Below are 12536 nucleotides of genomic sequence, written 5' to 3' on the forward strand. Positions count from 1 at the left end.
CACTGATGTGTTATAGAATGTGGACTAAAACAATAACCAACGGCTTTGAGTTGTTTGTACTCTAAAATGTAGCCCCTTTAGATATATCTATAATAGCGAATGTAGAACAAATTCCGTTGTAGTCTAGGTGGTTAGGATACTCGGCTCTCACCCGAGAGACCCGGGTTCAAATCCCGGCAACGGAATCCCCTTTTGGTAATTTTTTCCCATTTTAGTTTTGTTGAATGACAGCAAAGAAGCAACCAAAAACACAAAAGGAAAAATTGGAGGCATGGACTCTTGAACAGAAGTCAAAATTCAGCTAAAAAATAATAATGAAGCACAACCCTTCATGGGTCCGTAGGCTGATTTAAATAAACAAGAGCCATTAAAATCTAAACTTACAAGTCTGGTTCTGGTTGTGGTGTGGATAAAATCGAAAGATAGTTAAAATAAAAGGCTATTTTATACTTCAAATACTTGTTAATAACCACTGCCAACCTGCCTGAGGCATTGCCTGGTTCTGGTTTCTTTTTTTAATTGTTTCATCTTCTATTATGCTGCTTGAAGAATAACATGTAAGAACCGTTCATGGTTACAGTACAAAAGGAACAAAATTTTTGCAATGCTATTATTATTTCTTCAACTACAATGCTATACTGGGTTAATTCATTGGCCTGCCTTTCAGTTTAGTAACTCAACTAAATTTGGATGTAGAACATATGTTATAACTTCACAAAACTGGTTTTGACCAAGTGTGCAAAAATTGAAGTGTTCTGGCAGCGGAAGCTTGGAAGTCGACCTTTTGCTGGAACAACTATTGCACTAGTAGGCAATGAACTCAAATCATCTGCTATACCATCGTGGAAATATCGGCTTACCTTAACAGCAAGTAGAAAGCTTTCCAAAGCTATTTCATTAAAAGATGACTATTTGACTCTTTTTTGTGTGCCAGAATGTTCAACACTCTATAAAATATGGTGTTTTTCTGGTAGGATTTTGGTTATAGAGCTAGGTCACCACGAAGAAGTCTATCTCGTCCACTCATGTCTGACATTCCTAAATAAGTTCTTCTCTTGTTTCTGTAACTTTTACCTCGTGTTCCCTTTCCTTTTCGGCCTGAAAATACCACAAACATGACTACCAAGAAACCAACACCACAAAATGCCCATAAAACAATAGCCCAGAACCTCAAAGAACTGAATAGCCCATCTTTTACTGCAGGCAGAACTGATTCCCGAGTATCAATTCCACTAACCCTGCCGAGTTTCCTGTTACTTACAGTCTCCTTAGTTGTAGTAGAATTCGATTTGGATAAGGAATTGGGATCGGGACAGTTCCTCCTTATATGATGCAAGTGCAGTGCTTCATTAAGTTTATTTAAACATTCTATACTAAGCAGGTCTCGTTGCAGGAGATTCTCATCAGTCTGATTAAGTGTTGATGGTTCAGGAGGTTCTGGGAACTGAGCCCAGCAATTGTTGACCACATCAACAGATCTCCAGTTAAATTTGTCAAAACTCCAATTACCAACTCCAAATTCCAAACCATAGTGGAAAACTCTGTAGTTGACACCAGGTTCAGGAATATATCCAGGGTATATCAATATTTCCCTGCTTATGACATGCCGCAGTTGCAACTGCATAAGAAAAAACATTTTCAAAGAAACATTATCTCAGATAGCAATGAAACACATAAAAAACTTAAAAACAGGAATATTAACTTTAGTTGAAGGAGTTCATATAATCTGAAACCACAATATAGAGGACAAAAGAATCAACATATGAAGACTGAACATGTAAGCGACTCAATTTATCACAATCACTTCATAGAATAGTACTAACAGAATTTCTCAAACAGATACTTGGCAGGTTCTCCATAATGCTTAGAGATATAGAAGTTCTAGAATAAATTACCTCTGCAGCTCCAAATGAGTAACCATACATCTCACTAATCCATCCAGATTCATATATATCTCCAGTGATGTTTCTGGCATAATGATCTTTGTCAGCACGAACCTCCTCAGTTTTATGCAGCCATAGCATAGCAAATTTCCTGAGATCATCTATATGCATAATAATTACACCTCCAACCTTCTCACAAGCATCAGGATGGCGCGTATGGAGTTTTGCGAGCTCATTGTCACAACCAATAAGGTAGCTAACATGCCAAATAAAAAAAAGGTAGACATATAAGTCAATTAACTTTGTACACAACAAATTTATAAACATAATGAGAGCAAGGAAGGTGTACGGGGGTGCAAATGCATATATATTCTTACTCATAGGGTGTCGAGACTGGCCGGCCACGTGCTGCTTTGAACTCCCATGGAGTAATTGGACCTCTCATGATCATGTCAGCATCTAGAATAACTATAAACTCTGCATCAACATTTGCATGATTAAGCCAGTGAAGGACTGCAGCAGGTTTATTAATCGCTGGATACCTGACAAGGAGGAAAAAACATTTTTTTGGCATACTGTTTCATGATTAATAAGCCCTTAACCTCCCTTATTGTCCTCTTTGTACAAACTAGCACAACCATTGAGAAAAAGATGTCTAAAATCTAATTATATAAACTCTTCCAATTTTAATGCTAGTATTGCAGACTTCTAGATGTCACTCTGCATAAAGTAACAATCTTGGCCATGTGCATAAGTAGATGTTTTCCAGATTCAACATACTTTATGAAGAAGACTAAAAACATCCTAATAGAAGCAAAAAAAAGGGAAGTGAATTACCAATCGCCTGTAAGCAGATGACGACTCATGGAAGGGACATAATGAGTGGGAGCAAGATCATGGCCTTTGTATTCCTTTAGGTTTTCATCTGTACAACTAAGAAGTCGTGTGATATTTCCAGGCTGGCCACTCTGGTGAAAACTGTGCACAAGCCCAACAGTCTGCCAATCAAAGTAGGGGGTACACTCTGTGGAAAATATGGTATGAATTTTTGGATGCAGTCTCCCAGGTTCATCTAGCTGTTCAGCTGCCCGAGTTTTTATACTATCAGGAGTCAGGAGTTTAGGTCGGGTTAGTTCAGCAAAAGTTCTGCTTTTTAAAAAGCTCAAGTATTTAGACCACTTTGGTTTATAGCATCCATCAGCTGCATGTTGCAGCAGAAGACCCTCATTTATGGTGTTGACACACTCTAAACTTAAAAACATCGCTCTTCTTTTGTTTGGATTAGATTCCATAGCTCTTACCTGCACAAAGAAAGAATCTTAAGTTTCAATTACCAATTTGATTATCTTGAATGACATTTGAGGTGTACATTATTCTCCATATAATAGTAAAAGACCAAAACAATTTTGGGATCAATTTTTGTTGATAATAAATGCTGCTTTTATTTCTCTCTAGGTTCATATACCTCTCTAGGATAAGGAGGTTCAGGAAAGAGCCGAGCGCAGTCATAGACAATATCATCATCATGGTGATCATATTTACTAAACGACCAATTTCCCACTGTAAATGGCAAACCATAGTGAAGAAGAATAGGCGCAATACCCTCTCGTGGAGTATAGCCGGGATAAATCATCAAGTTATCATTTATCTTGTGCCGAAGTCCGACCTAAAATAAGAAAGAGCATAATCATGAACAGAGAAACCAAAAAGGAATAGAAAAAGAAAAAAAAGTGTTTGACTAACAAGAAAAAACAGACAAACCAACTCACTTCTGCTGCACCAAATGAGTAACCATACATCTCACTGATCCACCCTTGTCCATAGACGTCACCTGTTATATTGGTTGCCCAGTGAGCTCTGTCGTCACGCACTTCTTCTGTCTTTGAAAGCCACAAGGGTGCCAATGCTCGAAGATCATCGATGTGCATGGCCAAAAGTCCACCAACTTTGTCACAGAACTCCGGGTGCGTTGTGTGCAACTTAGCTAGAATATTATCACATCCAATCAAGTACCTGAAAAAGCACTTCATCGCATTAATGTGTACTGACATGAACAATCACTACGAGGGACAAGAAAGAAAAATGTGAAAACTATATGCAGTTCTAATTTGGCACAAATAGAAAGTCCCAATAAGCTTCACATGGGAACATGATCCAAAAATGAGCAGAAAAATATATTAAGTTCTGAATTCTCGAAAGGAAAGTTTGATTCACCACAGGGTAAATGCACTCTATCCCTTAATCATAGATTTTACTTAAATATGAGAAGCAAAATTTACTATGAAAAAGTTTGCAGAGGCATGCAAAAGACTCCGGTCTGGTCACCCTTTGTTGTAGCCGAGATGTAGTTTAGTCACACCAAGAGCATCTTACAAGTAAACATTGTTAAATTTGGTTTTCCAGAAGAAATAGTGAAATACTCAACTGTGAGACTGAATAATTTAAATTTCATAGGAATGTAGATACCCGTAATATGCTGCAACTGGTCTGCCTTTCTCTGCACCAACTTCCCAGGGTATAATTGGACCCGTTATTACCATGTCTGCATCCAGAATTACAACCCAATCAACATTCTCAGCATCCTTACTATATTTAAGCCAGTGAACGAGCCCAGCAGGTTTGTTAATAGCAGGGTACCTGCAGAACAAAACATAATAACTTTATCAGCTTTCTTTCCTCCTGGGAAACGAAATTTTTGGATCTCAAACGCTTCATTTTTTATTTTCGGAGGGAAAAAATTTGAAGAATGGGCTCTAAGACTAGTGCAGCAAATCAGCGTATCAAGTTAACATGAACAACAAAGCACATCCTTTAGCAAGGAATGCATATGATTAACACCAAATTCAAAGCAAATAATCAATTGAAACAACAATAAACAAACGAACGAACCCAGAAATGCTCAAATTCTGATCAAAACAACATTCAAAACCATAACCAAGCTAATGAAACAGAGAAAGTACCAGTCACCAGTTTTGGGGTGTCTACTCATAGAGGGCACTTCAAGAGTAGGAGCCAAATGCATCCCTCTATATTTCTTCTTCTCCTTGTCCGTACAACTGAGGAGTCGGGTTATGGGTCCTGGTTGACCGGACTTTTTGAAGCTGTGCATTAGCCCCACCGTCTGCCAATCAAAGTAGTTCTGACATTCCACCGAGAACAGCGTGTGGATCCTGTATGGAGCCTCTTGCTTATGCGACCCGATAACAAACCCGAAACCCAGTGACATCCACAACGTCAGAGCAAAGGCTAAGATCGTTGCCATTATTACTCAAAATTCAGAACCTGATCTAAAATGGGTATTGGCTCAAAGATCCGAATTTCATTGTTTCAGTGAATATAGACGAAAATTAAGAAGTCAAACATTGAACTATTATGCTGTGTAAAAAACCGATTATAGCAAGTACAGTGATAGCGGTGAGGTTCTTTTGTGAGCAAATAGCAATTAAAGATATTGATGAAAAATTTTATGTTGCTTGATTATGATTTAATAAATGAATAAAAAATTAACGAAAACATAAAAATGGCAGCAGAGTTGCTGGACAACTGATTCAAAGACAAGTACAGAGAAGTTGTCCGCGAGGAACTTCAGGTGCTGACGCGGTCTGAGTTTTACAGAGATTTTGCGAAACTGAAGCTAGATTTGATACTAACTAGATGGCCAAGTTACCATGTTTCACCCAAGGTTTGATGAAAGAACACTGCACCCTTAATTCTGTAAAAATTTTCTTTCAACCCACCTATCTATCACGGTGAGCCATTAGTTTTAATTAACACATAGTTTTTATATTATTTTATCCATATATTACTATAGGGCAAGGATTATGGTAACAAGACTGAGAAAAATAAGGGATGAATCCTTTCATCTGATTATTATTACTCTGATTATTATTACTATAACTATTATTTAAATATATAATTAGGAATTTTAATTTTGTGAAATATTTATTTATAAAATTTAACAAAATTTATTAATTCGAAAAAAAAAAGTGAAAAAATATTGTTTTTAAAATCGGCAACAGTGGGAAATTTCCTTAATAATATCTGAGGTGTCGAAACATGATTGGCCAAATATGGCACGAAGGCGTGGCGGTCACCTTCTCTTTTGAGAGTTCCCTGCTTCTGTAATTCCGATTCAAAGATTTAATCACCTCAATACGAACCTACATGAAGATCTTATTCTGCTCTAAAAGCTCCGTCTGTTTTCTCCTCTTCTTCATTTCGCTCTTTGCTTCTACTATTCAACTGAATCAGGTTCTTGTTGAGTTCTTATTTTAGCCAAACTGATTTCACCGGATTTGCTTCCCTCTTTAACGAATTGTTTTTGGAAATCTTGAACTTGTTCAATTTTCAACTTCTTATTTTCTTTTCTCAATTATGTATTATTCGGTTTTTGAGTTGTCATGGTTCTTAGGTTTTTCTTTTGTTTATTAAGTTCTTGTTTGATGGAACTTCCGTAATTCATTTGTATGTGTTTTTTTCTACAGGATTTTGAAGAATCAGAAGCTGCTAGGTAATGTATGGTTTTTTTTTCCCATTTAATTGTAAATCTGACTTTGTGAATTGTACTTTCTTATTTTTGTTAAAAATGGTGGATAGAACTCTTAAGCAAGTGGAGGAGGATGTTCAGGAAATACACTGTTCAAGAGAAAGGAGTAGGGCAGCATGGGAAATTATTGAGGAGGTTAGCACATTGCCTACAATTTATTAAACATTAACATATTAGTTTCCTGGTTTTATTGTTTATACCAAAGAACATGATTTCTACTTGATGTTTGCTGTAGTATTTGATGCCCTTTGTGGAGAAAGAACCCTATCAGATTTCAACTAGGTGTAGACTTCACCCTGATAATGATTTGTTTAGAGATCAGGAACAGCATAAATTCCAGGTGGATATAAATGAATGGAGATGTGGATTCTGTAAGAAAAGGTTTTATGAAGAGAAACATCTTGATCAGCATTTTGACAACAGGCACTATAATTTGCTGAATGTGGTATGTAGTCTCCCTCTGGTTTGATGTTTCATTTTGTTTTGTTTAAAGAAGTCTACAAGATACATATAATTTATGAAATAGGGATTTTCTTCTCAATTAGTATTTGGACTCAGTCTGTGAAACTTGGGCTGTTGGTTGTAATAATTATGAAAAGCTCTTAGTTTCATCAACCCCAAATGTTAAGAGACGGGAATCTGGTGAAATTGTTAATGGGTTCTAAATTTCGTCATAGTAAAAAATCTGAATTTTCTATGTATTGGCTTGTTCAAAATATAGGTACTTGTTTTCAAATATGTAGGCTACATTGTAACAAAGAGGAGAAATATCTGTAGAAAAATTTTAGCCAAAATGTAATTCTCTTGAGTGATTGTGCTAAATCCAGAGTCAAGGCAAGTGCTTGGCTGATGTGTGTGGTGCATTGCATTGTGATCTCATGTTGGATTCTGCACGACGGAAGACTAAATGCAATCCTGCAGCCGCTGCGAAGAATCAACATTTGTGTGAGGTGGTCTCTGTGCAATTTCATATTGTTACTGAACCCAGTTTTTTTCTATCATTCATATGATAATTTTGGTGCAGAGTCTGGCCAATAGTTGTTTTCCTGTCAATGAGGGTCCTTCAGCAAGCCGTCTTCATGGTAAAATTTCTCTTTTATTATTGAGGAATTTGTAATGTTCTTTAATTGCCTTATAATACTTCATATTTTTTTGAATGCCAGAATTCTTTTTGCGCCAATTTTGTGATGCCCACACATGCACTGGGAATAGGAAACCATTTTCAAAAGGGCGCAAGGTAAATTTCATGATCACCTTTGGCTAAATTTTGTGTGCTCAATTATTTTTGAGTGGCTACATTGTACCCGAAGGTTTGCTGTAAGTGATGAGAAGTTTCCTAACTTCTAGGAAAAAGAAGGGATAATCTTCCAGAAATGTGAAAATATGTCCTGATGCCAAATTTTTCACTAGTAGAAAATTAAATGTCAGAACCTGTCCGGTAATAATTGTGTCTATCATTTTATGATTGTTGGTGTAAATAATAGCAATTTGATCTTTGAAGTGGAAGATGTTGATAGGGGTTCAAGGCACAGCCAGCAACATGGCTCATGCATGCCTTTCTATTATTTAAGAAGCTAACATAACTTGACATTGTATTTTCTTGAAGCTTATTTTATTTTCATAGTCTTTATATGTGAGAATGTTGTTGGTAAAACTCTTTTTACCGTGTCTTAATTTTTTTGTGTTTTCAGAAGCAGACAAGTATAACCTATGTGACGCTTTCCATTTTGGCTTTGATGACGCTGCCACTTTTCTACATTTTTGTTTACTTGTACCAAAGGTAACTACTTTCTATTAGCTTCATTGGCCAATCGCATGCAGCTTTTTTGTGGCCTCACTGTTGTCTTGTTAATGTTTCAGGGGAATAAGAAGGGGCACCCAAGAGCTGAAACGTATCTCAGAAAGTAAGCACAAGAAGTCTTTTTAGTTGGGAGAAGAGCAAGACAATTAAAAGATTTATTGATTGACTTGACAAGAATTCTATCAGGGTACCGATTCATTTACTGCGTTTGGCCCTGAAAAGATATGCCACTCAAGATTTATTTGAATAGGCAAATTTACTAGGTTACAGATGAAGTTTCTCTGACATCACTGTTATTGAAAGAATCGTGGGCCTCATGGCTATGATGGATTGGCCTTTTTTGAATAGGAATATGTTGTACATCAAATATACGTTTTTTTGGTAAGTTACATCAAATATATGTTACTAGAGCTCACACCCTGAAAGTTGACAGTATTACTTTTACAATCATACTTCTATTGTACATTAATGTCAATGACTTTGCTGGTGGCGCTGGCTTTTGGAATCGTTATGTACAGCACTCCATCTTTCACCTCTGCCTTAATCTTTTCTAACTCTATGTTCTCCTCCAACGCAGTCCTACTGCTCTAGCTTCCATCGCTATTGGTAGTCCAAACTTCTTCCTCAGCTATATTTTCATTGACTTTAACTTGACTTGCTGAGAGCTTTTCTGCCTCAACTACAAGAATTGCTCTCTTCAGCAATGGAGCTCTCTTCAACCCAGACCTTGATACAACATTCTTTGTCACCCTATATTCATTTTCCCCTTATCTCTGGAGGAGTCCTTCCTGTATTATATTCACTGTATCTGTCCCTCATCCTTTCTGGAAAGCAAGCCAAATCGTTGCAATAAGTAAAGAGGCTCTCCATCCGTCTGTCCATGGTATCAATCATCTTCACAGTTGGAAACCCATTATGCATGCCTATCATAGAGAAACTCCAGTGCGATGGTCTATAGTCTTTCCTAGTAAAAGTGAGGGTTGGGATTACTAACTAGGACACTTCACAAGTTCGTTTAACGTCCTGTTTTAATTTTTCTTGCTCCCAAGAACAAGAATGAGATTAGCTTATGCTTCCAAAAGTGATAACAGTTGTGAAAGGTGGAGCAAAGGGTGTCTTGGTTTTCTATTGAAACTCGTCTGCTTTTCTCTTACAGTTGACACTTACAAACAATACCAGTTCACAGCAATGGTGGAAACTTATAGCTTGACAAATTAGTGATTGTCTCAGCTCCAATGGTAGTAAAAATACTAGCATAGAGTCCCATTTTCATAAAATTTTCAATGGAAAATACAAGGCCATTCATGGTCGAAAAATAAAAAAATATGACTGGAAAAAATAGAGAAATGACAAATTCAAATTAAGGTAATTTTAATAATTTAAAAAATAAAAAATTCTAATTTAAACTTAATATATAAAATTACGGTCTTTTTAATTATCCTCCTTTTTAATCTTTAGAAGCACTCTGTAACCGATTCAGTAAGTCTCTGTTTATTCTATTTTTTAAAATTTTGTTTTAATAATTTGTATTGTATTTTGGACATCACAGCTTTGTCTTCAGATAAAATCCATAAAAAAGGTAAAATAGATGAAATATTGAAATTTGTCTATTAATTGTTCGACGAAATGCCCTGTTGAGGTTTATGCTCATTTTTAATTGCGTCTGTTGCATTTCTGTTTCTGGGTTTTTGTGCAAGTTTTTCGTGGTTCTTAGTTAGCCTTGAGTGATAGATGGTTTTTAGATTTATGTGGGTATTCTTTTTAATTTACAAATTTAAACCAAGATTTCTTAAGATGTCCTGTACAAACACGGGGGATCAAATAAGCTGAAATAGCTAACTTGAGATGCGTAAAGCTAGTTATTTCAGTTGTTCAGATTTTCTCGGGTAGTATAATAGGTCTTGGGATGGAATCTCGCTGACACCGGGTGGGCGAGGAGTTTGGCTTAAATATGTAAGTTCGAAAGAAGAATGAAATTTAGAAGAAAGAAAAAAAAAAGGTGATATTGGTGAAGGGAGGGAAAACAGATGAGGATGAAGTTGTCTTGTGCTTTATTTGTCAATGAAGTGGAAGATGATAGCTTCTCATCTGCTATTTATTAATTTTTTGTGATACCCATTTTTTTAGATCTTGTAGATCTTGCGTCTTCATCAATGATTGTTCTCTGCTGTTAGCAAACAATATAACTTCTGTAGGGAAAGAACTGTTGTGGTGCCTTTTTGAGTGCTGCTCTTCACAAAATTAACTGAATATGTATTAACATATTTTTGAACTTGAAAAACGAAATATGTTTTTGGGAAAAGAGATTTATCATTTTCTTATGTTTTTGTTGTTATCTAATTCTTCTTGGTGATGAAATGATTTTGTGATTGCCATACCATGAAATGTGGTGACATGATTTAATGATTTGGTCCACTTTGTTTGGCCATGTGACATTGTATACACTAGATGTTTTTCACATTTCAGAATGCTAATCTTAACAAAAATGCACATGTGTAGGGTAGCATTTGCTTTCTTCTAGGTATTGGTGTATATGTAGTTGAAACATGCACATAATATCTTTGGTGCTTAGTGGATAATGGTAGCCATGTGATTGTAACCTAAGAATATGAAATGGCACCATGTGATGATTAAGAAATGCTATGACATTAATCATTTCTTGATTTACAGGGAATGAGACTTCCTCGAAGTTTGAGGTCTGGAAATTGGGGACTGTCAGCTACTTGAATGCACTTAAGCTGCAGGAAAAACTTGTGTCTGATAGGAAAATTAATAAAATTTCGGATACCCTCTTGGCCCTGCAGCATCCACCCACATAAACCCTTGGAAAGCGTCGGACAGATCACAGTTTATTATTTCCCGAGTCTTGAACTAAAACAGATAGGAGCTGAACTTCATTACCCAGAGAGAGGAGGAGACATTACATTTCATGGTCCACATCAAGCATTATTATATCCTATTGTTTCTCTCCCTGACATTGGAATTGGAGCTCGGAAGTATGTGGAGAAACTTGAGATAAATATGATCGAATTAGCATCATTATATGGAGTAACAGCTCGTGCTGGAAATACAGGTGAAACTGGGGTTTGGGTTGGAGATAGAAAGATTGGTGCAATTGGAGTTTGGATACAATATGGAGTTACTTCCCATGGTTTGGCATTCAACATTGATCCGGATTTAAACTATTTTAAGCATATCCTGTCTTGTGGGATTTCCTGATAAAGAAGTCACCTTTTTAAGAAAGGTGACTGGTACTCTGCTTCCTGCTGAAGATTTAATTCACGAGCAGTTGGTTTTATGTTTTGCTAGACAGTTTGGCTATGATAGTCCTCTCAGGAAGGATGATGTACTAATGTCCGCCAATGAGAATTTGTATTGAGCTGTGGTGGTTGTAGACCAAAAAGATCATCTATGCCAACTCTGTACTCACATAATTAATTTATTGTTTATCTTCTTTAGACCATCTTTGCAAACCTTCAGCTTGCAGTGCACTTCTGTTGGCTTGGAAAATGGATTGTAGGATCATTTAGTTCCTGATAAAATTTTATTTCAGTTTTGAAAATAGATTTAGACCTTCGAAAACGATTCTTCTCGGAACCATGGGGACTGGTAGATATGACTACTAAAATTGTGTATAAAGCTGATAGACCTATGGCAATTATGTTGATTCTTAACTGTTAAGGCTGTTAAGTGACGGATACCAGTTTTTGATCAGTGAAATCTTGTATCGATGTATATGACATGCACGACTATGTCAGTATATTCTCATACCCTAACCACAGAGTCTGATCTTTCAATCAAAGGATTTCAAAGTCAGCATTGCATCCTTCTATTCTCATACCGGTGGTAAAAGACCACATGTTTTCTGGGACAATGGGAATCTTCGATACACATGAACCTTTGAATATCCAAAGAAAACTTTACTGAAATTTTTATTCTATTTAGTTTCAGGAGTCATTTGAGCAGATCTTGCCATATGATTATCTTAAGCAGGCATCTTTGACCATTTTCCAGACAGCTAAGGTAATGCCATTGCATTTTATGCAAATAGATAGCTTTTAGTCACTACTGAAATTCATTGCTGATGAATCATTCATGCATGTAAAACTGAGTGTCCTATAGTAAAAAATGGACGTAGCCTGCTAAATTTAGGTATGTTTCTAATTTTGCTTCAGAAATTGTTTTGTTTTTAAAATGCCTTGTTGAGATTAATGTTCTATATTCCACAAGCAGTTAAATCTCAGGAAGATAGGCGGCCATGAGGAAAATTTATAGTTGCAGTTTTAGATACAAATGCTAAGGATTT

The 12536-nt window shown here is 36.3% G+C and overlaps 2 protein-coding genes, 1 non-coding gene and 1 pseudogene across 3 annotated transcripts; 3 read left to right on the forward strand and 1 right to left on the reverse strand.

Moving 5' to 3' along the window:
* The first annotated feature begins 112 nt into the window (after window positions 1-112).
* On the forward strand, window positions 113-185 carry TRNAE-CUC. Its single transcript has one exon. It is a non-coding gene; the product is annotated as a tRNA-Glu (tRNA).
* Window positions 186-587: 402 nt separating this feature from the next.
* On the reverse strand, window positions 588-5503 carry LOC123195736 (peptidyl serine alpha-galactosyltransferase-like). Its single transcript, XM_044609557.1, has 8 exons — window positions 4844-5503; window positions 4350-4520; window positions 3653-3896; window positions 3349-3549; window positions 2721-3184; window positions 2261-2425; window positions 1896-2139; window positions 588-1618 (listed from the first exon to the last, which is right to left on the reverse strand). The coding sequence occupies exons 1-8, from the start codon at window positions 5143-5145 to the stop codon at window positions 983-985; spliced, it is 2427 nt and encodes an 808-aa protein (XP_044465492.1). The 5' UTR covers window positions 5146-5503; the 3' UTR covers window positions 588-982.
* A 460-nt stretch (window positions 5504-5963) lies between these two features.
* On the forward strand, window positions 5964-8674 carry LOC123195925. The gene is made up of 9 exons (XM_044609789.1): window positions 5964-6134; window positions 6368-6393; window positions 6480-6564; window positions 6665-6874; window positions 7257-7379; window positions 7454-7511; window positions 7593-7666; window positions 8121-8209; window positions 8290-8674. Exons 1-9 carry the CDS (start codon window positions 6048-6050, stop codon window positions 8354-8356), a joined length of 819 nt encoding a protein of 272 aa, XP_044465724.1. The 5' UTR covers window positions 5964-6047; the 3' UTR covers window positions 8357-8674.
* A 625-nt stretch (window positions 8675-9299) lies between these two features.
* On the forward strand, window positions 9300-11695 carry LOC123196543 (annotated as a pseudogene).
* The last annotated feature ends 841 nt before the right edge of the window (window positions 11696-12536 follow it).

The sequence above is a fragment of the Mangifera indica genome, chromosome 14 (genome assembly GCF_011075055.1).
Source record: "Mangifera indica cultivar Alphonso chromosome 14, CATAS_Mindica_2.1, whole genome shotgun sequence".
Lineage (NCBI taxonomy): Eukaryota > Viridiplantae > Streptophyta > Magnoliopsida > Sapindales > Anacardiaceae > Mangifera > Mangifera indica.

Bases quoted from the DNA above. Each gene is read 5' to 3' on its own strand.
- LOC123195925 (XM_044609789.1), top strand. From the start codon at position 6,048: ATGAAGATCTTATTCTGCTCTAAAAGCTCCGTCTGTTTTCTCCTCTTC. The intron at 6,565-6,664 runs GTTAGCACATTG...TGTTTGCTGTAG, and splicing joins CATGGGAAATTATTGAGGAG to TATTTGATGCCCTTTGTGGA. The intron at 6,875-7,256 runs GTATGTAGTCTC...TGCTAAATCCAG, and splicing joins ACTATAATTTGCTGAATGTG to AGTCAAGGCAAGTGCTTGGC.
- LOC123195736 (XM_044609557.1), bottom strand. From the start codon at position 5,145: ATGGCAACGATCTTAGCCTTTGCTCTGACGTTGTGGATGTCACTGGGT. The intron at 3,897-4,349 runs GTATCTACATTC...GTGCTTTTTCAG, and splicing joins CCAGTTGCAGCATATTACGG to GTACTTGATTGGATGTGATA. The intron at 3,185-3,348 runs GTATATGAACCT...TTCTTTGTGCAG, and splicing joins AACCTCCTTATCCTAGAGAG to GTAAGAGCTATGGAATCTAA.